The 27,680-nt window shown below is 36.2% G+C and overlaps 1 protein-coding gene across 2 annotated transcripts; it reads left to right on the top strand.

The window, feature by feature from the left end:
• Positions 1-111: 111 nt before the first annotated feature.
• LOC149085609 (N-acetyltaurine hydrolase) lies at positions 112-27,463 on the top strand. Of its 2 annotated transcripts, none has more exons than XM_089233746.1 (8): positions 112-356; positions 5,650-5,703; positions 9,586-9,751; positions 11,788-11,984; positions 12,134-12,289; positions 17,763-17,927; positions 23,982-24,202; positions 27,210-27,463. In XM_089233746.1, the coding sequence occupies exons 2-8, from the start codon at positions 5,679-5,681 to the stop codon at positions 27,342-27,344; spliced, it is 1,065 nt and encodes a 354-aa protein (XP_089089872.1). In that variant the 5' UTR covers positions 112-356; positions 5,650-5,678; the 3' UTR covers positions 27,345-27,463. The 2 variants fall into 2 exon arrangements, with proteins under 2 accessions (XP_089089872.1, XP_089089873.1); XM_089233747.1 differs by having other exon boundaries at positions 236-356; positions 27,213-27,463.
• The last annotated feature ends 217 nt before the right edge of the window (positions 27,464-27,680 follow it).

Here is a 27,680-nt window from a genome sequence, read left to right as displayed (position 1 = left end):
AACGCAATGAATCTAGTGAAGTCATTTTCCACACTGCCAAAACCTACGTTGGGTTTACCCTTACAACCTTCGTCTGTGTATACCATACATTAAACCTTGAATAATGAGCCGTGTTCAAAAAAAGTTACTTGGAAGAGTCTATTGACTTTCCCTGGCAAAATGCCCGATAGTAACAAATAAGATTAAATGTCCAGGAGTAACTTAAGATAACAATCTTCTAAACCAATAAGAGAGTGTGTTTTTTTGTTTTCCTATATATCTATTTACTTATTTTCTATTGCCTACTATCTTGCGTTTGTCGTGACTTCAGAGTTTGCCAGTTTGTCTCACTAAAGAAGTCTGTCGTATATGCAAATGTAAGTAAAATTCATTAAAAATTTAGTTTAGAAAATAAGCTTATATATCTTAGTTGCCAACTTAGGTATTTTCCAACTGAATCTAATCTCTTTTTAGGCCATTCAGTTGGAAAAATACCCATCATAAATTTATAAAAAAAAAGTTAAAGAATTATATCACAATTAGTGACAAAAAATGTCTATTAGTTTATAAATCACGATTCTAGTTGTTTTTTACAAGGATTTTAGTTGGTTAATTTTTGTACTTTCAGCAACACTGCTCAGAAAGCAAGGTAGACTATACTTTTGGCACAACAGTAGAAAAAGTATGCCTACATTAAAACGAACTAAATTGCAATATATGCATTGTAATTCGATGAAATTAAGAGCAAGAAATAACAGTAGACTGGAAACTTGTTAATTAGAATAATTTTCAATTGTAAAAAAAAACAACAAAGTTTTCAAAGTAGGGTTGAGATTAATTCTCTTGTCATAGGAACGTCCAAAATGAAATTCTATTCCTGCATTATTCATCTTTTTTCATGCTGTTTATTTCAATCCAGCCTTACGAAATCCGATGCCTTATTTATCCAACTGATATGTGAATAAATTCGAATAAACTGAAAGAACCGAAACAGAACATGATTTTGTTAATATTTTCTCTTTTTATTTATGTTCGTGTGTGTGTTTTTTACGGCTCGTGTCTGTAGTTTAACGTCTTTGCAATACACCCAGCAACTGGTCGGTGAGGTGTCCTGTGTGTAAAGTCTGGGCAACATAAGACGTTAGATTTCGGACCTGACGTATACCTACATACAGGGGCGATTCCATAATTCCCCTTGCCACATTTTACTGATGAATCGTTGATTCTAGAGAGAGAGAGAGAGAGAGAGGCATACTTCCAGTTACAAAAATTATCCAAATAAAGTGTAGAACTCAGATACTTCATTCATTTTGGAAGGGATTGTATACTTATTGAAATAAAAAAAAATTAACTTTCTGTACGGGTACTCTGTCCTCAAAAACCCAATTAGAAAGTTGTCGCCTTGTCTCTTCTGAGGCCAACAAAAAAAAAAAAAATTCCACGTTTCTAAGTGTTAATATTCACTGAGGTATTTGAATTCAAAATATATGAGAAAAGTTTGGAAAAAAACAACGTAAATGAAGGGGAAAAAAGAAGCGCGCGTTGTCTCGGTTAGTTTTTTTTCCAAACTTTCCTCCCATTTTTGAAATCAAATATCTCAGTGAATATTGCATTTAGAAATGGGCGCGGTAGCTCAGGTCCATAAGATACTCGCCTGAAGTACCAAAGGACAGGCTCGCTTCCAGAAATTTCGTTCGGGGGGAACCACTTTCATTTCGGGGGGACCAGAGTGATAGAAAAATAGATTTGGCTATCTCTTTCCCTTTTTTCGGTCATTTCCACATTTCGGGGGGAGAACAGACCTCTAAGTTCCCCCCCCCCCCCGCTACGGCCTTGCCAAAGGATGTTTAGAGTGGTGCGAGTTCGATACCCGGTTCGTCCTCGTCAGAAAACTTTCCTGATTTCCTGACACAGGGGTACAGCAGAAACGGTGGCATGACCACAGAAAAGATTGCTACCGCAGGGAGTCCCACATTGAGGGTTTAGCGCACCAACTCCTCAATGAGTATAAAAAAGGCTGCCGTTCGGAATCGGAAATAAATTGCAGGTCCCGGTATAATTAGCCCTCGTGTGCAGAAAATACAAATACAACGCCACAACAGGCAAAATGCCCAACGAGGTAGCTGAGAAAAAGATGTCCATAACAAATATGGATGCCATATATTACTAAAATACAGCAACCCAATTAAAAATGCAATTACAAGCAATATATATACACGATAAAATATTATACAATGTTCATAAAGAATACTTATGGTTGTCTTATTCCTAGTTATGGATAGCTTCTCGACTTACCCCAACATCTTCGATACCCAGACCATGGTGTGACAAGAATGATTAAATGATTATCAAAGACACGTGAAAGTTTTTTTTATTGGCCTCACACACACACACAGGAAAGACAAAATAACAACTTTTTAATTGTGTTTTTGAGGACAGGGTGTCCGTATAAAAAGTTAATTTTTTTATTCTAATAACTAGAGCCCGGAAGTTATGCAAAATGCCATAAATGTTGTTTTTTTTGCGTGTATTCAATTTTTTTTTGTAAAAATGCCTATACATAATTTTAAGTTTATTATATACAGTATATAGTGGATTTCAGAAGCCATAATCTTTAAAACTTGAATAATTTTAACATTGAGAACAAAGGAATTGCTCTTTTTAAAATGTTCCAACTCTCAGCACTAATTATCATCAGAAAGCCCTTCCGACCGCTTCCAGCCCAATTTAAACATGACTATTTTACATACATAAGTAATATAGGCGGCGCTTGACCGCGTAAATGTCCATTTCCGCCGCTAGATGGCGCCACCGGAAATGTTTTCGATTTTTCGCGCGTTTTTGGCCGACTTCCTTTTTTTAGCCGGATTTCGCACCAGATTACCTGTCCGATATATTTTCCGGATCTCGCACCTCTCGAACCAGACTACCTGTCGACCGTATTTATTTTCAAAATGGCGGTTGGTCTTATTTATTTGGAAAAAAAACTATTTCAGTGCCCAATCGGGATTCCAACCCATGACAACCGATAAAGCATTTCGTTCTCCAGGCTAGTGTGCTAACCACTGAACCAAATAGACTTGCTAGACGAATGACTTATGAAATAAGTATATAAGTATATCAAGATATCGATCGCATGCTCGATAAGTTTATACATTTGTCTGGAATTTAAATTAATTCCTACGACATTTGATAAAATTTTTTATATAACGACATAGTGAATAATTTTCACGGGAGTTAAATATCGGTAGTGCTGCCCATCTAGTATCGTCATCAACGTGGGTCAAGTGATTGACCACCATTTGAATAAAAGTTTGAATAATTAAATATAGAATAAGTTGGATAAAGTGAAATAAATAAATTTTTAAGTGTTTGAAGTGAATAAAATAAAAGCCATGAATAAAGTGACATAATGAAAAACTAAAATAGAAATAAAATAATAAAGTGCGGGAAGACACAATATCTTTCTTATTTATGTGGTATAAGAAGTGATGTCTAAAGAATAAGCTTTTTAAGGGTGTAGTTACAAATCTCGTTTCGTAATGGGAGAAATATAGAAATGTTGACAATGAAAACTTGTGTGTGTTGTTTTTTTTTGTGCATATTTTTGGTATCTAATCTCTTAAAGACCCAAAGACGATGGGTAAAAATAATAACGCTTGGAAAGTGAGCGTGTTTTTTTGGATCATGTTTGATTAATTTGGATATTTTTTTTTTATAAAAAGGCTCTTCTCGAAGCAGCATAATTTGAACACTAGTGGTTAATTAGCATCATCATCAACCACAAACGAACTATGTCTTTTCAAACTTGAGGATTGAAAACAGCTAGAGAGTTTAGTGCCAAAATTGACATTTTCGCCGTAATTTGTCATCTTAATTTTTTCTCTTTTAAATTCATTTCTAATACAACTTCATGTCCAAAGAGAAAATCGAGACGACATTTGATAAAATTTTTTATATAACGACATAGTGAATAATTTTCACGGGAGTTAAATATCGGTAGTGCTGCCATCTAGTATCGTCATCAACGTGGGTCAAGTGATTGACCATCTTGAGAAAATTTTTAAAAATTTATTTTAAAAAAATGGATCGTGGAAAATAATTGAAAAACAGTAGATATGGTTCACAATATTCGCCCTTTTCACCAATAATTCCGTGGACAATCGTCGATCATAGGCACATCAAAATTATGAGCGACGTTTTTTAATACACTTCCTTAAACGTTCTACGTTGTATTATTTTTATATACTTATTTCATAAGTCATTCGACTAGCAAGTCTATTTGGTTCAGTGGTTAGCACACTAGCCTGGAGAATGAAATGCTTTATCTGTTGTCATGGGTTGGAATCCCGTTTTTTTTCCAAATAAATAAGACCAACCGCCATTTTGAAAATAAATACGGTCGACAGGTAGTCTGGTTCGAGAGGTGCGAGATCCGGAAAATATATCGGACAGGTAATCTGGTGCGAAATCCGGCTAAAAAAAGGAAGTCGGCCAAAAACGCGCGAAAAATCGAAAACATTTCCGGTGGCGCCACCTAGCGGCGGAAATGGGCATTTACGCGGTCAAGCGCCACCTATAATACTTACATATTTAGTATCCGATTAAACCAAAGCCGCTTGAAAGGTTAAACTCTTAATGCAGCTTTGGATTAAACTGATCAGTCACCATCGGGGGTGTGTGACAGATACGGCCACAGTTGAAATTTATCGCTTTTACCGGTGATTATGCATAATCGACTTCAGGGGTTGTGACACTCCCTTTTAATCGGAGTTGGTCAAACATATTTTGTACTCATTTGAGAATTTTTTCATATTTATCAAATCCATCAATTACACTAGAGTATTATGCATAATCACCGGTAAAAGCGATAAATTTGAATTATTTATCAAATTAGCCAGGTACGCTGGGGTATTATGTATGATCACCCCTGAAAATTAGAATTCTTTTAATATTTATCAAATTTACTACCGATGCTTGGGTATTATGCATAATCGCCGGTAAAAGTGATAAATTTATAAAATTTACGAAGACGATTGTCGATTATGCAAAAAACCAATTTATCACATTTACCGTAACATTACTGTATGCTAAAGCATTTTAAACTCCTTACCTCTTTAACAGCGACTCGTGTTTTAGTGACGTAATAGTGATCTTGATTAATGGTTAATGAGCGTAACCCCATGTTAAAATCCTATGTGTAGGATGGAATAACGCAGCCGGGTCAAGCACGCATTCTGATACTCCTTGTAATGTTGAAAGAGAGTTTGAAGGGTGAAATTTGTGTCTCCGGTGGCCGGGGCAACAGACCCCCAGCCCCCCCCCCCCCAATTGCTACTCTGGTCGCAGTGGCGTACAATTGGCAAGAGAAATTTCATTCATAAATAATGAAGTATTTTGGAATCTTAATGAAATCTTATTTTATTGAAAATATACTGTACAAGTTTTAATTCCAACCTCTTCGAAGAAAAATCAGCAAATTTTTGCTCAGCGGTCTTTACTCCGCACCAAAAATTCAGAAGTTTTATCAACATATAATCCTCAGATTATGCGCAGGAAATTTCGGGCTAAATAACAAAGTTGAATTCTTATACATGTCTAATCCTAAACATATGTAAAAACTTTTCCATAAGTTTTCTTTAAAACTTATACGTAAACATCTTTTTACAGAAGAATTTTGTGAGCTCATATTGTCTGTGATGATGAAAGGAAAGGTCCAAACTGGTAGGTATCAATATTTTTACACATTTTTTTTGTCATGAAACGCAAACAACTACAACTTCCTATTAACCGAACTATCAAAGTGGTAAAAAAAAGAAACCCAGGAAAATAGGGTGGCTTAAAAATTTGATATGTACTATATTTTGTCTAATAACAATGCAGTTTTCATGAGCTTAAAATTGAAGTATTCACGGCAAGAAAAAAAATTAGAAAGAGTGAAATCTAACTCCCACAAATTTGAAATCGAATCCATGTATTTGCGTCCATGTGTCTTACAAGGATTGGCACCGAATATTGGTGCACTAAACCGTTTATTATGAATAATTTGAAAGCTGGATGTGTGTGATTGGCAAAATAGCATATATTGATATATGCTATATTTGAATAGCAAATATTGATGTCCGAAATTCTCAGTTGAGTTGAGATTTTGGTGTGTCTTTGTAGTAAAAAGCGAAGAAAAATCCCTTTCGGGAAAAAAGACGAATCCCTTTCTCCTTTCAAAAAAAAAAAAATCCTGCGAAATAACTGTAATAATTTTTAGTTTTTTCACAACTACGAGTTGTATATGCAGGGTGGGAAAAAAGAAACTTTAAAAATGAATTAAAAAAGGAAAAATAATCGAAATAAAAACGGTTTGCAGGGTTATCATTGCTAGGTCACGATGTTCTTTTAAGACAGGAAAAAAACTCAAAAAACAGCAGATAGGTGGCACTGGTCCGAGCGACTTCGGTGGAAATGCAAATGAGACGGTTATAAGAACTTACGCTTCTAATCCACAACCAGTTCACCGTTGTAAACCGTGTACATGAACAAGGATGCTGAATGCGAAAAATAAAGCTTTATTGGTTAAGTTGTTTTACGTGAACCAGGAATCAGCGACCATTGCCTTGCGTAAATTCCGAGTTCAGAAGAATGTGAGAACTGGAAAAGGGCCTTTAACAGCGATAGGCCTCTTAAAGCTTGTTTAGGCGTCCGAATCAGCTGCAGGGACCAGCAGTGCTCATGAAGCTGTCAGACTTGGCTTACCACCATCCTCGATACGCAATATTCTTCGTGCTGCACTCTGCCGTTGCTGGATTTGTAACTTGCCTGAAATGTGTTATCCCCTGTGGTAGTGGTGGTCATGTGGAACATATACTGCTATAATGCTGTAATGAACGATTTGGAGGCATTCTGTTCGTTATTTGCGTATCTTTTCTTTGACTTGTGTACGTCAGCGCCACCTATTGGCTGTTTTTTTTCTGTCTTAAAATAATTCCCGTGACCTTGCGATACTAACCCTGCAAACAGTTTTTCATTTCGGTTATTTTCCCGGTTTTTATGAATTTTTAAAGTTTCTACGCGGACTTTTTGCCCGCCGTATAGTTTGACAAAATATCCATTTACGCCTGGTGAGCCAAAAAGCCCACGGAATAATTATGTTAACCACTTGCCTGACACGGACATTAGGGTGGGTCAAAAAAATAAAATTCGCATTTTCTAAGGGGCGCAACGATAAACAGGTTCTAAATGGTCTCAAAATAATACTGCGATTTTTTTTAATATTCTGATAAGGGTAACTAACTCCGGATTAATATCGATTTTTTTTTTTTCGATATTTTTGATTTTTTTTTCAAGGTAAGTTTCAGTTAGGGTTTCGACCAATTACGTTACTTTCTACAAACATAGACAATTCGTCACGTTGTAGGTGTGAGGGGTGGATAGAGTGGGGGAGAATCTAGGAAGACCATACGCGTGCGCATATGCGACGCCAATGTTTTCCAGTTCCAGTCATAGGCGGAGATTGACTTGGAAGTCTGGGGGGGCAAGGTCATTATTGCTGGGGGGGCACGATGATGATGTCAGCTCATATATACATATATATATTAGATCAGTAGATCTCCACCTTTGAGGCAGGGAGGGCAATGCCCCCCCACGCCCCCCGGTATCTCCGCCCATGGTTCCAGTGTAACTCCGACTGAAATAGGGCGAAGTTGTGTTGCACTCGTTTGCGCTATTTTCATCATGGATCGTACTCGTTCAAAGTGGAAATGTCCGTTATTTTGTGATTCAAGTGGCATTAAATGCAATATGTTATCAGCCTACGAAGATGTTATGAAGTTCTATGAGTGGAACCGTCACATAAGATAAAACGTGATAATGAAACTAATAAAAAGAGCCCACGTATAAAGAAATAGAGGACATTGTCGTTTCAAAAATTGAAGAAATATGGTCAAGTGCTTCCATTCCTACTGTCCAACATAAATGAGTGAAAGCAATGTTGAAGGTGTATCATCTGAAATGCAAAAATCTTTTAAAATCCCCCCCTAAAATACCGAAGAAGCAATTAGAAGTTTCGCCCTAAATTATTGTTTAACTTGCATCCTGCAAGTGTAAGAACATCGAAGAGTACATTTGTTCCAAATACAAAAAATACCTGTCAGAGAGAAAAGCTTCCTAATCGACCAAAGTCCTACAAATAAATGCTTTATACTTCGACGGACACACACACACGGTAGGATAAAACTTTAATTATATCAGAAAAGGACGGAAAAAATGTAGACAGAGCATTCTTGAAGAGCATATTCCGTTGATAATGGAAGCAGAATTCTGCACATCTGAATGCATAGAACAAGCACAATCTTCGATTTCTTCCTGGAATCAGAAATATCTATGGAGTCTTTAGTGGCAGTTGGGTGTGACGTGGAACTAACGTGAACGTTGGTAAATGTGGAGGTGTCATATGCAAAGCGTATTAAAGACGCTTTGGTCATATGTCTGTTTGAAAAAAGGTTAGATAAGTCGTTGCGGTGTATGAACGAATTACCCTTCCGACACTTGCTTCTACATATTGACGGCAGCGCCTAGAGACGTGACAGAACGAGATGCCCGTCGGGCATCAGCTTCTTCCCGAAACTGACTTGCCCGAGCGCAGCGCGGGCATCGTAATCTTTGACCCTAGATGGCGCTAAGAAAAAGTAACTTAACTAAATCTGCACAAACGCTATGGCTTCATGCAACGGTAATAATGATATCTGGATACATAAACTTTTGACCACCTGAGTAGTAAACACGCACAACAACCTACTACTCACCTGTTTATATCTTTTCGTTGAGACAGAGCCGTGGGCCATGTTCTAGTTAGGAGGAGGAGGATACATAAACTTGTAATCTAATTACATAGATACATAATCTACTGTAAATATGACATACATAAAAGTTAATAAATGCACGCATAAATGTAATGTACAGGGTAAATGTGTGTGTGTGTGTAATGCCCCAAATTTGTAAATAGTTTAAAAATTCATAAAAATATATTGTTATACTTGAATGCGGTTTGCGAAAAAGTTATTCTCAGTTTTAAAAGTTATTCATTTATATTAAGAGGGGATTTTTATTGGTACAGAAAAATAATTTAGTTCAAATTTTTGTCCATAGAGGGTGTTACACAAAAGCAAATCACTGGAAATATGCAAATCAGACTCTTATAAAATGCAGGGTGTTCGATTTATAGCTCATTTCTGAATTTGCTTACATTAGATTTTCATTGTGATGTTGACATTGGTGGATAAAGCACTATTGGTGAAGTTATTTTACTTCAGCCAAGAATCACCGGCTGAAGCTTTACGAACGTTTCGGATGCATAAGAGATTGAAGAAAGGTTCAGATCCAATCACTCCTGTCAGACTTTTGTGCAACGTCCTTAATTTTCCCTCAACAAAAATGTTAACAAAAAAATTTTCTATGAAACAAAAAAAACCCCTTTGTGTGAATGATTTTTTCGCAAACCTCTTTCAATTACATACCAATTCCTTCAATTTTTATGAATTTTTAAACTGTTTACGAATTTATGGGACACCCTTTATATCAAGTTTTTTGTGAAATTTAATGAAACATGAATTTCAGTTTTAGGATTGATTGATCCTGATTCAGTGGGTCGTGTTTTGACACATGAGCATTTACTTCATGAACTGAAGAAATCAGTTTTTAAAACCCCGCCACCACCTTTGGTTCCACCGTCGCATTTTGAAAAATTCAGCATAGAAAATTTAGGTGCCATTCACCAATATCCGTAAGATACTTGAATCTATCTATCTTATTTGTGTGTGTGTGAACTTGAATGAAATTGACTATGAACATATAAACAGTATGTCTTCCAAGTATCAATCCGGCCTTTATCTCGTCAACCGTTCTCGTCGTAGAGTTCTCATTTAAAAAATGATCAAAATGTGTTCAAGAATCACTCTGTACTAGTTTCAAGAGTGGTAATAGAGTGTGTCATAAAATAAAAAAACCTAAAATTTTATATGTCCCACCCTGCCCTCTAACTTCTAATAAGAAAGTTGTTGCCCTGTCTCTCCTGAGGCCAATAAAGATTCCATGAATCTTAATCCTCCGTAAATTAAAAACTTTTTAACGTGAAGACATCGTGAATAAATATTCCATGGTGAAATCAATATTCTTTCTGGATATTATGCCGAGGTGAACAGGAAAAAAGTGTAGTTTCTCTTCACCGGAAAACGACACTTTTTCCTGTTCACCTCGGCAAAATATCAAGAAAGCCTATTGATTTCACGTATCTTAGCCGAGCAAAAACAATCATCATCCATCTCTATTCCATGGTGAATTTGTTTACAGACGGCGTTATGAACTCGAGTGTTTTGCATTTTCATCGGCTATCCAGAATTACGATTTGAAGTGTTCCGATGGTTGGTAGATAATAAAAGAACGTTCAGTGCATACGAGTTCTAAGGAAAGATTGAAATTCGTTGCCTTTGTAGTCTAGTGGTCTAGGGTACTTCCCCGCATTCCCTTTCCTAAATTCATCGTTTCATCAGGCAGCTGTTAAAAACCTTCGTGTGGTAGATAATATTCTGATAAGGAGAAAAACGTAAAATTCGTAGCCGCCTGATTAAAAAAAAGGATGGATGTGGCTTTTTTTTTCGTAACAAAAACTATTAATCCTTACAGCGGCAATCCCGAGATATCTCGTCAAACTTGATCTGCTTTATTTTGGCCACCCCGAAATATTTATGGTTCTTAACACGCTTTTATTTCCAATGTGGCAGTTATAATGTGGATCAGGAAAATTTTAAAAACCACTTAAAGCAGGGGTGGCCAACCTGCGGCAAGCGTGCCACAATTGGCACGCCATGGTATCAAAAGTGGCAAACGAACGCTATTCAAAAAAGTAAAGAAATTCTACCTACTCCATTTTTCAATCAAAGAAATTTTCTCGAATTTTTAAACAATCCTTCGCTCTATAAACACTATAAAAGTTTTGTAAAAGTTCTTTTATAAAAATGCAATAAGTAAGCGAATCGGTTACATTCAAGCTAATGTAACCAATTCGCTTATTAAACCAATGTGCTTATTGATGGTTTTTTTCAAGATTTGTAAAATATCTTTTATCAAACTTTTATAGTGCCTTATGAATGATGGTCTTGTAGGCCGTCAAGTCTATATTTAGTATGGTAGGCATTCTTAAAATAATTATTATAATGGCCTATTATAATAATTATAATAGACTTTCTATTCAATGCGACCCTATTCGGTTTTTCATCACTGAGTATAGTTGCTGAACGTCCCATGTTCACGAAATTAAGGATCGTCACATGGGGGAATGCATTATATAAAACACAACTACATCCTACATCCATGAATTCTGGAGGGGGGGGGGCAAGCCTTCTTGAAAAGTTTATTGAGAGCGGGGAGAGGGGACACAAAACACCCTGAGTACTCAGGTTCCTATGGTGTGCTCAGGTTAGAAGAGTATCATGGGCCCCCGGGCCAAGTGGTTTTTTTGAGGCCCTACCAGGTAAATTCTATAAAATTTCAGCCAAATCTCATTTTTGTGAGGCCTCTCTTCTATTGAGGCCTCCATGCGGGTGGGCCCATGCGTTAAGACGGCACTGCATACACAATCTGCTTTGCGATAATCAATTTATGACTCAAAAATAAAAACAATTTAGAAGTAACAAGTGACAAAAGTAGGAATGATACCTAGGAATAATAAATATATATATATCTCCTTTACTTTTGAATTAATAATTGCATAGTGCAGTTGAAACTTTTTGTAACATCATATTTCAAATGGTACATATGCAGGTATTCCTGTGACACAAATTTAGAGTTTGCTGATTGTGATGTCGCTGGAGCTGTTACTGAAGAAATGAAATATTTAAAAACTATCGGGATTGGAACTGTTGTAGAAAATTCATCTATTGGATTGAGAGGAAAAAATCAATCTTCCTATTTGAAAAAATTGTCTCGAGAATCGGGGATTAACATAATCGCTGGAACTGGTAAATTTCTTTTATTCATTTTTAAATTATTCATTAAAAACTTCAGAAGGGCTGTATAGATTTTAAAATGCACGTTCTAGTTCTAATTACCCATATCCACATCAGTTATTGCTCTTATTTTTTTAATGAATACGGGTATTACTTTACAGGATATTATGTAGCAGGTGCTCAAGAATCATCCACTTTAGCTCAGTCACAAGAAAGCCTTGAAACCACAATTAGTAAGGATATTACTGATGGAATAGATGGAAATGGAGTCAAGTGTGGCGTAATAGGAGAAATCGGTTGTTCATGGCCTCTTCATTGTACGGCTTTTTTGTTCTGTTTTTCATATTAATAAGATAATATGCAGTATTTAAAATGGTGAAAATGAAGCTTAGCTGATCTCGGCAGAAATGTCGGGTGTGTCCAATGTTCAAAGAAAGATTTTTCACTAGCTTCTTTTTTCTTTTTCCTACTTCTTTTTATATTTCTTAATAGGCTAAATTTTCTGGTAGCCATTGGCCTTAGGTAATCATACGTTCTTTACTTAATGAGACTTCCCCGTAATTTTTGCTTTTTTCAACTATCTCGTCGTTTTAATAAAAATGTCCCGTTTTGTCCCCTATTTTCAATGGACCGATTTCAATTCATTATCTTTACTGAAATTGCGGCTGTAGATAATTTTAATAACTTTATAACTATATTTAAATTAAATTAAATATTTAAATCTTATACATATATTTGTCACGTATAACATGTTATGTATTTTTTTTGTGAAATTAATCATTACAAAACACTGACTAAGAAATTTTTGGTGATTTTAGTGACAAATGTTTATCATCCAGGTGGAAATTGATGATATTTTGTGACGTCTAATTTTGACCATCCGTATACCACATATAGAATTAGAAAAGTCGCATTTATGATTTTGCCGCCCTTCTTCCATTCTAGTCAAATTTTTTTGACTACTCTTTCCTCGAATTCGCAACCCTGTGTCATAACCTACTTGGCCTCCCCTCCACTCCTGCAAGTACACCCACGTCTCTAAAGCAAGGGTGCTCAACCCATTGGAGAGTGCAGGCCACTTCATTGGTTTGAAAACGTGTCATGGTCTATTTAGGTGGTCTGTAAATTCATGCATGCCACTCAAGTGATTTGCAAATGTGCTGCGGACAACTTAATTGAAGTGAGAATGTGCCGCGGGCCATTGAGTGATCTGGAACATCACCCCAGGTCACTTGAGCGATTTGTGAATCATCAAGTTACGTGAGTGATCTGTAAATGTGACGCGGGCCACTTAAGTGATGTGGAACTGCCCTGTGGGTTGCTTAAGTGATCTAGTATTGTGTAGCTTGTAGTTAATTTTTAAAAAATTAGGTTTGAAATCGCGGGCCACATTAGATGATTCCGAGCACCATGGGTTGAGCATGTGTGCTCTAAAGTCACTCTTTTAGTCATCCACATGCTTGCACACACTCTAATTCATTCACTGGCCTTGTTCCTCGCTCTGTAGGTCACTCGCTTGATCTTTCCCATGCTTGCTCACTCTAAGTCTCTCTTTTGCTCACTCGCGTGCTTGCAAACTCTCTAGGTCATTCTTATGGTCCCTCACTGGCCTAATCCCTTGCTGTCTGGGAAGAGGCGAATTTACCGAGGGTTATACAAATTTCGCCGCTTTTCTTATCCTACTAGTTTTCTTGGCCACTCATTCCTCAAATTCACCACCCCTCTGAACTTGCCGCCCTGAGCTATAGCCCGCCAAGCCCCCTAATTACACCACTGACCAACAGCGTACAGCAGCTTTCCGAAAGTACTATTTTCGTTGCACGGTGTAACAAAAACCTGTGAGCCTATACATTACAAACTAAAACTACTGACCAAATTTTATAATTATAGCTTCAGCGGTTTCGGCCAAGCATGATTTCACTATATAACCTTTGAACCCTCTTATGACCCCTTTAGGGGTCGAATTTCAAAATCCCCTTCTTAAATTGTTTTTACGTCATCAAGTAAAACTACTGACCAAATTGCATAATTCCAGTGGTTTCGGCTCAGCTCTATTATTTCTGTATGTAACCTTTGAACCCTCTTATGACCCCCCTTAGGAGTCGAATTTCGAAAAACCCTTTCTTAGTGGGTCTTTACTTCATGAAATGAAACTACTGACCAAATTTCATGACTATAGCTTCAGCGGTTTTTGTTCGACATGATTATATACATGTTACTTTCGAACCCCCCCCCCTTTTAACGCCCTTCATCCCTTCTTATTATTCTTTATCCCTTCTTCTCCACTTCGTTATTGCTTGCATGGCAACTTTTTTTTCTCTTGTGGAAAAAACGAGGGACGAAGATCCGTGAAAAGCGTCCCATCTTTGTTGCGGAATAATAGTGGGTGACTCCGACCTCCTCTCCCATAATCCTTTATGCCGCGAAAACTACTGTAAGCTCCTTCGTCAGCCATCTTGAACCAACCGCTTCCGTTCAACCCACGTAATTAGTGACGACTTCCGGAAAGAAGAGGGGGAATACCGGCATAGACTAAACGTCATGTAAACGGGTTGTAGCGAAAATCCCTGTTACAGGTAACTTCCGGGATATTTTATTGCACATGTAAACGGGGCTTTAGAGGTCGAATTTCGAAAAACCCCTTCTTTGCTTTTTTTACATCATGAAATAACACTTCTGAACAAATTTCATGATTATAGCTTCAGTGGTTTTGGCTCAGGATGATTTCAATATGTTACCTTTGAACCCCCCCCCCCCATTTGACCCCCTTAGTGGTCGAGTCTTCACTATTGACCAAATTTGATATTTATAGCTTCAGTGGTTCTGGCTCGGTAATGATGAATCAGTCAGTCAGGACATGTTATTATGTATAGATTGAAGTTGGCATTAAAATGAAGACAACATTAATTAAAATATAAAGTGTATGGGAATGCTGAAAAAAATCTATTAAAATACCATATATAAAAACGTGCACACAAAAAAATGATAAAAAATCAGGATTGATGACAATTCGAAATTAGTGAATAATTAAAAAACTATTGAAAATTCAGATTTTTCTGATAAATTATTCCTTGATTGATGATGATGAAATATCATAATCAATGAAAATTCAGAAGTAAAGGAAAATTATTTCGTAATTAAAAAACTAAAGGTAGATTAATGAAAATTGAAGATGGATAAAAATTAACGCAAATTTAGGATGGATAAAAATTAATAAAAATTCAGGATTTATGAAAATTAATGAAAATTTATAGATTTTACGAAAATTAAAAATTTAGAATGAATCACACAATTAATAAAATTAAATAACGATTATTATATAATTAATAGAAATTGGAATGAATTAAAATTCAGAAATTGATTTAAAATAATCCCATAATGAATGAAAATTTGGAACTTGTCAAAAGTCAAAATAAATGGAAGGATTTTGATCGCAATTTAAAGTTAATAAATAATTCTAAAACTACTGAAAATGCATATTTAATGAAAAATAACTAGATTCATGAAACACCAGAATTAGGGAAATTAATAATTAAATTTCAGATTTAATGAAAAATAATTCCTCCATCAATTGATGAAATATAATGTATATTCGTAATTAAAGCCAAATTCAGAAATTTAATGAAAATTATTTCGTAGGTTAATTTAAAAAAACGTGGATTTTTTCTTTAAAAATTAATGAAAATTCGAAATTAATGACAATTTAGAATTTTTAAACAATCACACAATTTGTGATAATTCGGTGTATCAATGAAAATTTTGAAATTAATGAATCCCATAATTAATTCCGAAATTAAAATAATTCCATAATGGATGAAAATTAAGAGCTAATGAAAAGTCAAAACTAATGAAACAACAATAATATTTAATAAAAATTCAGAAAGAAATAAATTAATTCAGGAATTAATTAAAGAAATAGTTGTGTTTTGGTCTTTATCCTATAACTAGTGGAAAAATAACCCATTTTTGATTTCTGAAATGGGCTCTCTCTCGTCCAAACTCTTTTACTGCTCACCTAACCCCCATCTTTTCTTCAGTTTCTATATTGTATTGTAACAAACAACAGTGAACTTCATCGTGAAACTTGAGTGTAACTTTTTAAATCAAATTGATGGAGCGTCTACGCTTGCCTTTCCCGTTCCTGCCCCTGACGAGAGTTGTCACAATGATCCCCCTCTCCGCCCTTTCACAGTAATCTCTTATACCCCATCTCGGCCCTCTCGGGCCGTTCTATCTGTTTGCTTGTAAAGCCGTCTTTAACGCAGAGTTGACTCTACCAGCTATAGCGGCTAACCAGGGCCGTCTTAAGAGCATCAATGGCCCCCGGGCCAAGTGATTTTTCTGAGGCCCTACCTGGAAAGTTCTCGAAAAATTCACCTACTTCTCGTTTTTCTGAGACCCTCCTCTCCTGAGGCCCTCGGTCCGTGTCCGGGTTAGCCCATGCGTTAAGACGGCACTGCGGCCAACCCACCTTCACGTTGCACGAGGCGTAAAAAAATCTGCTCTCAGGAAAACACCGCTTACCGCCGATGCCATGTTGAACCACTGAGCTAGGCCAACACTATCTATAGCAGAAGGCCTCCGCGAAACTCGTGACGTCACCGCATGCACCATCTTTACCCTTTTTTGTAATATATCCAATGGCTATAAGTGAGATGACCTTCTTCAGTGACATCACGAGTTTCGCGGAGGCCTTCTCCTATAGATGGTGTTATCAACTTGGTTATTTTCTAACAAGATCTGGTCTTTTTTTTTTTGGCCATTTAATTGGAAAAAATACCCATCTAGTTGCTAGTTATTTTTTAGACTATTTCAAAAATTTTCTTGTGTATAGCAGTCTAATATTAAATTAGTACGTGAAAATATGAATATGTCCCGGAAATATCGGATGTACAGTCATCCAAATAGTGACTAAAATTAATTCTGGTTGTTTGAGGTGGTATCTAGTTGTTTTTGATGAAGAATCTAATTGAAAAATTTTTTACTGTTAGCGACACTGGAGCTAGGCTTCTCTGTAGTGTGTTGAATGGAAGCATTCTGGCAGCGACGAAGTTAATGTGAGGACAATGTTTTTTTCGAAGCACATTAGGACTCATTATTCCCAAAAAGCAGTCCTTCACCGCTGTCCAGTGCATGAACATCACTGCACACCAGGTTTAACCCTTTTATGATAACGATGTCTCTAGCTGGAGCTAGTCAGTGTTCCTATATTCTAGATACAGTGCAGCATCTCAATAACGAACATCATGGGTCTGAAAGTTTCGTCCGTGATGGGGAGTGTCTGTAAATAAATAGTGAAATATGAGGCTTTGTTTCAGACTTAAAATCGTTCGTTAAAACGAGGAGTGTCTGTTTTTGAGGTTCCGCTGTAAATTGCTTCAACCCACAATTTTGGTCAGAACCAACAAGAAATGATCCCGTTAAAAAGTCTTGCCACAGATAGCAACAGGCCTACACACAATGGTACAAATATTAAATCCGAGATATAGATGGTAGCACTGAAAACTCACACACGACATTATATACATACTCAGACTCAGACTGAAGTTAGGTGCAACGCAGTTGCGCATTCACACTCCGGAGTTATGCTCGGTTTTAAAGTAAGAAAGTTGCAACAAGATATGCGCCATGTCACACGACAAGGAGATGACCATCTTTTTTTTTTTGGTTTGGAGGTTAGTCTTACACTTGTGTTTCTCAGACGGACTAATTGCTTCTAAGTTTTCATGCATTTCAGAGATAATATAATAGATATTTCGTATTTTAAATTATATATTCCTTATTTCATAGCGTTTGAAAAAAAAGTGTTGAAATCTGCAGCGTCAGTGCAGCAAACATTAAAATGTCCCGTTATAATACATCCTGGACGGAATAAACATTCTCCAGAAGAAATAATGCATATCTTTCTTGAAGCTGGTGGATGTGCTGGTAAAACTGTGATGTCCCATCTTGACCGTAAGTAATTATGATATTGTTCAACTTATCACCAAAATATTGTGGATCATAGGCGTCAGAAATTTCAGTACCAAATAAATTTTATAAGGTGGCTTAACCCCCACCGATAATTAATGCAATTATTAATTATTATTCATTAATTACAATGCAACGGACCCCCTTCTACATACGGGCTTGAGTCCCATGTATACGGGATGACAGGCAACTTTCAGCCCCCTCCCAATGTTTTCTTCATGTCGGTGCCTCTGCTGTGGATTTAATTCAATACATTTTTCAGACTATAGATTAAAACTATCAGTAGACTAAAGGACTGAACATAGGGAATTTCGAAGGCTGTGGTCACATCGGGCCGTAAAAATGTGAGCTACAATTTCTCAGTACCTTACTAAAGCCTAATAATTTGACGGAAACCGTAGACGCAGCCCAAACGAAAAATTTTGTCTTCTTTCTTGAGGCCAGTTTTTATGACCATTTAAAAAAAATAGGGTAACATAACAGGAAATAGTATAATAAAAATAACTGAGATTACCTCATAATTGATGTAAGAAAAACTCAGACAACAGCAGTTGAGAAATTATGACTGAAGCTGACGCCGCAGTGCATTGCATGAGTATGTAGGAAACACTTCTATATCACAGTTTTGATGACATCAAGAAGAGTTTGTTAATATTATCTTGAGGAGTTACGAAAATAGGATTTTGCATTACTGATCAGAAAATTGGTTTTGAAAGTATTTCAAAATTACAAGAATACAAAAGTATTTCGTATTCTTTTAGAATACATACCGGTTTTTTGAGTAAAATAACTTTTTTTCATTATATACCATCGCGGCGGTTCACCAAAGACGGTGGCCAACGGTCGCCAAGGCGCGAGTCGATGTTTCTGACTCTTGAGACCGGAGCAGAATGCTCATTCAACATGTGTGTAATTTAAAACCAATATGTTTTATATCATGAAAGAAATATTATAAAAGAAAATTATGTTATAAAAAAAGGTAATACATTTAAACAACAAAAAAAATTATGTGCTGTCTACACATGATACATCAAAAGAGCATTGCTGAACCATTTTGAATCACGTCGGAAGCATGCGTGGATCGTATCATGAAATGGAAATGTGTAAAGTGCGTGCGTCCACACCGCGTGTACTATAACCACGATCGTTCAATAATACAAATACAACGCCACAACAGGCAAATTGCCCAACGAGGTGGCTGACTTAAGAACATCATGGATCCCCGAGCCATTTTTTGGAGGCCCTACCTTAAACTACTGCTACACCACACAACGAATCGGTACATGCGGGAATGTGCGTGTACGTGTAGTGAAACCTGACGTGAAGTTTTTTGTTTCTCTGTAATGCTTGTTATGTGTAGTGCTGCCATCTGCCAACAGTTTTTCAAACTATGAGTGAAGTGTTATGATTGAATTATTTATCGTTGTAGGACTGTTGCTCTCTGTGGCGAGACTTTTTAACGGGGAGATCGGCTCACATTTGCGCCTTGAAGTTGGGAACCACAGAAAACGAAATTCAGCCGACCACCACCGTGGGGTTCGAACCCGGATCCTCGCATCGCGAGTCCGTCATTAAAACCACTCGACCACCACAGCGGCGATGAGAGATAACACCACCTCATGATGAGATAACACGATGGTGGTGGTACTATGGGCAGGGCCGTCTTAAGAGCATCATGGGCCCCCGGGCCAAGTGGTTTTTCTGAGGCCCTAACTATGGTAAATTCTAGAAAATTTCAACCGGATCTCATTTTTGTGAGTCCCCTCTTCTCTTGAGGCTCCCGGACCGATGCATTAAGACGGCACTAACTATGGGTTGTCTGAGTGATTTGCGGAACTTCGGTTGATGTTTACGAGATGCCAGGGTATTGGTTTATTACGGGCTGGGGTGGCCAACTTCTCTTTGTTCGAGGGCCAACATAATGGTCAGACGCAGTGTAGCGGGCCACACCAGGGACAAAACGCTCGTATATAAACCGCATGCACAAGAAAAGAACTCCGGCATATTTATAAGCCGTACCTACAGAGCAACAGAGTTTACAACGTTCCAACTATGAGCTCTCGAGGAAGCTGGTCAACGCTGAAAACTACTCTCGTCGAAACAACCTGATTTTTAATCTTTAGCTACAAACCTCTGAAAGTTATATGTATATAATTGTTGCGGGTGATTTCAATGCCAGAATGGGTGACAAACTGTATTTTTCCCACTGAGTCTTCAAAATAATCAATCTATTATGCTCCCACGAAGATCCAAAGATAGAATTGTTAATTTCCGTGGGCATAAGCTTTTTGATTTCGCTATTCAAGCAGATTTAATTTTAATAAACGGTGTGTGCCCCTCCGACGTAGAGAAGTTTTACGCACTTCGCTGATAACGGCGCTAGTGTTATAGATTCATTTTTCTTTTCATCAGCATTGTACTCAGAGTTTGTGGGAGATTTCGGATCGAAACCAGAACCATTTTAAAACACCCCCACATCCCAATTAAAAAACACAGTTTATAACTTCCCTAACTTGCGAAGCCATACTTTGGGAATTTCACGGGTCACTGTTTCTCTTCCGAGATCGCATTGGAATGAAAATGCGAAACCATTGTTCTCGAGAATGAATTAAATACGTGATTTTGAGGTTGTAAATGCCAATATTGAGACCTTCACACATATAATCTGATCAGCCGGACTTATTTCCAGATCAGATCAGAGGTATCATATACTCAGGTCTTCGAATAACGTTGAACCTCTGGTATGATAATGAATGCCGAAGAAGTAAATGTGAACTTAATCACACCTTTAAGATTATGGGTAAATCATATACACCAGAAACAGCTACACGATATAGAACTCTCCGTAATAAATACAAATCCCTTTGTTTCGGAAAAAAGACGGCTGTTTCCTACTCTCTTGGACGGTAAACTGAGCAAAGAAAAAAATTCGGTCGAATTTTGGAGAATTATCAATAAATTCAGGTCAAGTGAGAGATCGTTTTCACCTATACATGCTACTGAGTGGGTTCGTCACTACTCGGACTCCATAAAAACCACTAATAAATTCAATTTTGATTTGGAACCTGACACAAATTTCATTGCATCTCTTTTAACTCCATCCTAGATTGCGAGATTACGATGGTGGAGCTCAATAAAGTAATCACAGAATGTAAGCCTGGTAAAGCTCATGGAGCAGATCTTGTGCTGAATGAGTTTGTAAAGAATTGCACGAGCTATGCTAAGAATTATCCCTTGGCAGCGTTTAACAATATTTTGTCCAATAGGAGGGTCCCGGCCAGTTGGATGGAGGCAGTGGTGGTCCCAATTTTCAAAAAAGGAGACTTGAACAGAGTGGAAAATTACCACCCGATAATTTCTTTGCTTTCGTCAACACTAAATATTTTCACTACAATACTGAATAATAGACTCAAACTCTGGTTAAATATTCACAACGTCATCCCTGAAGAACAAGCCGGCTTTCGAGAAGGATATTTGATTGTACAGTCGGCCCCCGTATTCGCGGTCTCCATATTCGCGGTTTCTGTGTATATATATATTCGCGGTTTTTTTTTCTTCTTTTTTTTCTCCCTTTATTGGATTTTTTTTTTTTTTGCAACACTCAGAAATCGTTATTCATGTGTTTTGTTTACAAAATTTCAGTTTCGTATGTTTAGGATCGCTCGCTAATGACATTACTGTCATCACTAGAGCCGCGGCAGCTCCCAAGAGAGAAACAGTCACCTCGGGTTGGATTAACCTTTGGCCACAATGTGCACTGAAGACATAACCATATCTACAGAGCCAACTGAAGAGACTAAAAAGACATTGTTATGTTAGCGAAACAGGTGGGTGGAGAAGGGTTCAGTGATATGGATATAGAAGTCGAACAGCTAATTTATAGTAATTCAGAGGTATTGACCGAGGAGGAATTAATGCAGGTTGACTGCTCCTGAAACTGAAGCGGTACCAGATGAAGATAAAGATAAAGAAGTAGAAGACAAGTTCACCACGAATAACATAGCGGAAGGGTTCGCGTTCAAATCAGCAATAGATTGTTTTCATGACATAGATCCCTCTATGGTACGCTCTTCACCAGGGCCGCGACTAGGTGGGTGCAGGCGGTTCTGGTGCCTCGGGTGCCGAGCCAGAGAGGGGCGCAAATTTCACCCATTAATCCCTTATTTAGCATTACAGGGAAGGGGGCCAGAATATGTTTTTGGCCCGGCTGACCAAGCATCTAGTTGCGGCCCTGCTCTTCACATGTAGAAAAATTGATAAAGGAAGCCTTTTCATCATATTCCAACATATTTGATGATATGAAGAAGAAACGGCAAACAGAAATCACAATGTTCTTTCAGAAAACATCGCCAATCGCTGCACCCTCTTTTAAATTCCCTTACACCTCTGCGTTACCCTGCTCTTGTGATGCTGTTGAATAAACGAGATATACAAGGAAAAACTATGGGTTTTCTTTTTTTTTCGGTTATTCGCGTATTTCCCGTATTCACGGTCACCCCCGGAACGTAACCCCCTAACAATTTACAGAGTATTAGCATGTATGATGGCTTGAGGAGGCATCCTGATGATGATTATATCTAAAAATGAGCAGTTGTGTACATGATGGGTGTGTGACATCTGTATGTGACAGGGCATATCTCAAGTATAAAAAAATATTTTAGAATCACAATACAGAAGTATTAAGGAAACTAGCACGTAAAGTAGTCAGTCAACTGATTGTGAAGGTTTTCTAGTCACCATCACAAAAAAATTCCATGTTTCTAAGTGCCAAGTTCATGTCTATTAGCCAAGAAAGTTGAATTTAAAATCGCTAAAAATGAGGGAGAGAATAACATATGAACAGCATAGAGCAAGCTCATCCCTAATATAGATGCTGTTCTTTCACTCATGTTCAGTGATTTTTGAACTCAAATATCTTAGGTAATATAATATTGAGCTTATAAACATGAATTTTTTTTGGAGGGGGGATCACAAAAGACAGGGCAACAACTTTTTTATTGGAAGTTAAAAGACGGGGGACGATATGAAAAATTTAATTTTGTATCTCATTACATATACAGCCCCTCTAGTAAAAAAATGACAAATAGTCATCTAAAATGGGCACATTATTCAAATATTTTTTTAAAAATTAAAAGTAACTTTCTGTAATCAATGGTTTGCAAGTTATTTGAGCTGAAACAGACTTAAGTTTTCACCTTGTATAGTGTAGAGATATGCTATATATTTCATTGTATATACGATAGCACCAGATATAAATATAATTATATCAGTATATAAACATATTTAAATAAATATAATTTAGAATATATAAATATAATTTAAATCTATATACATACTCAAATCTGCTTTTTGTATGTATATATATATATATCTACTATTTAAGATATAAACCCATGAGAGAAATACTCTATCTGTTGCTATACCAATCTATATACTCTATTGTACTGTATATTTATTCATTTACCTTGAATTAGACAAACAGAAAGAAAAAACAACTATTTCAAACATTATTCTTTTCCTGTTTCCAAAACATGAACAAAGAATATTTGCTTTCCACACTCCGCAACTTTTTGCAGTTTGAGAACGAGCTTTATATTCCAATCAGACAAGGTTGGATTAAGATTCTCCCATTTATGATGCATTAAAAACATATTATCAAAAAGTTCTTATCTGAATAATTGCTTAGTTTATGATATAAAGTAAAACTTGATATTCATTTACTAAATTTATAGTACATCAAATAAGTAATTCATAATTACATAAATAACTAATGAATAGAATTGTTTGCACTGAAATCTCTGATTGATTACAAACAGTGCTGTCTTAACGCATGGGCACACCCCGGGGACCTCAGGATCACAAAAATGAGATCCAGTTGAAATTTTCTGGAATTTGCAAGGTAGGGCCTCAGAAAAACCACTTGGCCCATGATGCTCTTAAGACAGCCCTGATTACAAATAATAAATTCTGAACACATGTCTTTATTAATGGTTTTTATGTAATTATTAGAAAGACAGAAGAAATTAATTTTTATTTCAGGAACATTACTCAATGAAGAAGATCTTGCTGAATTTGCAACATCAGCACAGTGTATTTGTGAGTTTGATTTATTTGGCATTGAAGTGTCTCACTACCAGCTCGAAGAAAATGTGGACATGCCAAGTGATGCACAACGGATAAAACTTATTCGGTACTTGATTGGAGAAGGATTTGAAGATATGGTTGTTATTAGCCATGACATACATACTAAGCACAGACTGGTGAGCAGTATTTTGCATCATTTTAAACTATTTTTTATGTTGACTTAAAATTTAATTATGAATTAATTATGTATATAGGCAGGTGATTGGTATTGGTAATATTAGTAATTGGCTACATATATGCAGGTAATTGGTGTGAATCTCTTCCCATGCTTAGCAAAAACCATGTAACCTAAATTGCTGGATATATCTTCCTTAGTTCTGAAGGAAACTTTTAATTTTGTTTTTCACGTTTATTTTAACTGTGAAACTGACAAAAATTAGTTTCTGTTGACAGATGAGTATGAATACTTTACTACCAAAGGTATAAAACAACTATATATAGAGCCAATTTTCAGGTATCTGTGAGCATTTCATTTTGCTAGGTGGAATTTTTTTTTAAAGTGCTGGTCCAGGGTGTCCTACAAATAATACTAGGACAGAGGAAGATGTACAAAGCATGAGTGCAAAAACTCGTCTGAGTCAATATGACCCATTTGAGAATTTTATTCAGGTCAGCTGCTAACAATCTGATAAATATTTAATTATTTAAACTGTGATATAAGACTTGAGAACAGTGGCGTCTTAACAAATGGCCAACCCAGGCATGGCTTGGGGCCCTCACAAAAATTAGATCTGTTTGAAATTTTTGAGAATTTGCCAGTTGGGGCCTCAACAAAATCACTTGGCCCAGGGGCCCACGATGCTCTGAAGACAGCCCTGCTTGAGAGTTTACATGCAATATATATATATACAAAATAGAATTAAGCAAACTTTCAACATCAGTTGATGTTTGTCAAGACCTTTTTACCAATTCTAACAAATATGTATAATTAATTTCATCAGCCTTTTTTTTTGTATTTTACCCTTGAAGTGATTTAACTCTGATATGTCTACAAAACTTATTTTAGGCAAAATATGGCATCCAAGACACAAATTCTGTGCACCCGTGATATAAGGGATAGATGCAGGAAATGAAGAGACAATTGCTTTATCATGTATGCTTTGTAACTAAAAACTAAATCACTATGCAATATTAATCGTTTATTCATCTTCCAAGTCTGAGTACATTGGAACAGATGGTGTTGATTTGGGTAACCTAGCAATTTAGGTAGAATTTGATATTTTATGCCACAGTGCTTATGTAAGCCATAACATGTTCCAGCCATGAACATCATTTGTTGAACCACTAAAACTTCAGATTAGGAGAAACTTAGTTTAATAGTGTTTTGTGATACAAGCAAAAATTTAAAATAAATTTTGACTTGATTTAGCGAGCAATGTCTCATGATATAAGCAAAAAATTGAAATAAATTTTGACTTCATACGATAGTGATATCTTTTGATACAACTACTTTGTCAAACACCAACTCCAGCCATATCGTTATAATTGCAATTTACTGCCACTTTCTCCCCTAACAAGTTGGATTGAAAATAAAGTCACCATCTATCGGTGGTTGCCTCAAGCTTGTTAAGGAAAATATCTGGTTATCTATATTTTTTTCCCACGGTTCAAACTAGGGAACTGATAGCAAACTTCGCGATGATGAACAAGCATCTTACCACCACATCATTCAGGCTTTTTTTGATATGACTAGTATTTTACCAAATCCTCCAAAATGACAACTAGTCTATAAGAAGCTTAGAATTTTTCACAATGTTCTATTGAGTATCAGTTGAATGCAATCAAGCCAACGGTCCTTTCTCTCACTGACAGCATCAAGACCATCATAATGAGTTTGGAGGCTGGACCCAAGCATTTTTTCTGGGCACTTTTTATTATTTTAATGGAGGACCAAATTTAAAAAACAATTGTATGGATATATAAATGAAAACCTTCAATAGCTCAGAGCTTGCTGTTTGACTTGGGATTCCTCCCAGAAAATGTGGGCCTATTTTTTTTAGACGTAACTGACTACGGGAGGGGCATTCATAGCACAAGTGCATGAAAGACTGTCTCACCCTTTCTTGTTGGGAGTTTATGCAAGCAAGGACTTCACAGTGAAGGCTTCTCTCTTTTACATCATTCTGAAAATGTTCCAGCCTTTAATATAAAATATATAAAAAGACCTACAATTTATCTTTGAAAACAATCATGGCTGGCATGAGGGAGACAGCGTGGAACATGAAATAAAAATCCCTTGTGTGTGTGAGTTTTTATTATTTTTCATGAGGAAGTTCACTGTGATATAAAATAAATGTTTTTGATTATGAGCCTGTTCAGGGAATGAATTATGCTCACAAACGGAAGTTCCACTGTATATAACATATTTTAAAAGATTATTAAGAAAATCATCTTAGTTGATAATGATAAACTGAATAACAATAGATCCTTGCATAACCATTTCCTTTACTCTGTTTGCATTTTTAAATTCCACTCCATTTTACTGTCAAATTTAGATAACATTTTTGATATTGATTACGGTTAACCCTTTCAGACCCCGTAATCACAAATGTGTGGGTTGCTTTTTCTCACAGAATTTTTTCCTTTCACCTCAGGGAGTTAAACCATCACAAAAAATATTGTGCAAGTTTTGAGTTAGAAATATGGTGAATATGAACTTTGGGGGCTTTCATCAGAGGGCAGCACTTAAAGTTGAATTTTCAGAATGTTTTTAAGATGGCTTCGAGAAGAAAGTGTCTTTGGGAAAAGTGTGATTTATTACATAAAATTTAGCAATGAAATTCTGGACAAAAATTTAATGTAAAGGTGAATATACTCTGCATCATCTTGGTTGAAAAAAATTGAACAAAATTAATTATTTCTTCACAAAAAAAAAAAATTAAAAAATTTGGAAACAAAATGAAAAATAAAGATTTGCTGACATTTATGTTTTTAATACATTTTTTAAGTATAAAAAAATGCACACAAAAACATTTTGAAAATTCCAAAAAATGAATTCTCAAGTCTGAAAGGGTTAACACATGTTCAACTATAATAAAATATTGTGGTTTGAACGCAAATAGTTTAAAATTACTTGAATGTAGTCCCATTAGAATTTTAATAATTATTTTTAATTTATTCTAGAAGAGATTTGGAGGACATGGTTATTCACATATAAGCATGAATGTGGTACCTAAAATGTTGAACAGGGGAATATCAACAGATCTAGTTGACAAGATTCTCATTTACAATCCGAAAAGATGGTTAACATTTTGTTAATTTGTCATATTGATACATTTTCTTACGAGATTTTTTTACTTTGGATTCAGTATTTTATTGAAGTTTTAAATGAAGAGGTATAGTTTTTCAATGTATAAAGAGTATTCAAACATGCATAAGTTTGTTCAAGTTGGCATTATATTTGCTTCTGTATCTGCATTTATCAATATTTTTCTTTTTTGTCCAGGGAAAAAGAATTCCAAGAAATAAAGTAAAAAAAAACTTACAGAAAAAAGGAACTCATATAATTTCAATAGTTCAGTTATGTAATGAAAAAAAGACATGCCCATGACTCTCATCATACAAGATCACGCTGCCCAATAATTCTGATATGAA

This window comes from Pholcus phalangioides, unplaced genomic scaffold (assembly GCF_987345545.1).
Source record: "Pholcus phalangioides strain wild (caught in Gottingen) unplaced genomic scaffold, Ppha-v1.0 ptg000007l_1, whole genome shotgun sequence".
NCBI lineage: Eukaryota > Metazoa > Arthropoda > Arachnida > Araneae > Pholcidae > Pholcus > Pholcus phalangioides.
This window is presented reverse-complemented; position numbering and strand designations above follow the sequence as displayed.

What these genes read in the sequence shown, in the direction of transcription:
- LOC149085609 (XM_089233746.1), top strand. Translation starts at nt 5,679, where the DNA reads ATGATGAAAGGAAAGGTCCAAACTG. An exon ending in TGTGATGTCCCATCTTGACC is followed by an intron (nt 17,928 to 23,981) that starts GTAAGTAATTAT and finishes TTTTTATTTCAG; the next exon opens with GAACATTACTCAATGAAGAA. An exon ending in TACATACTAAGCACAGACTG is followed by an intron (nt 24,203 to 27,209) that starts GTGAGCAGTATT and finishes AATTTATTCTAG; the next exon opens with AAGAGATTTGGAGGACATGG.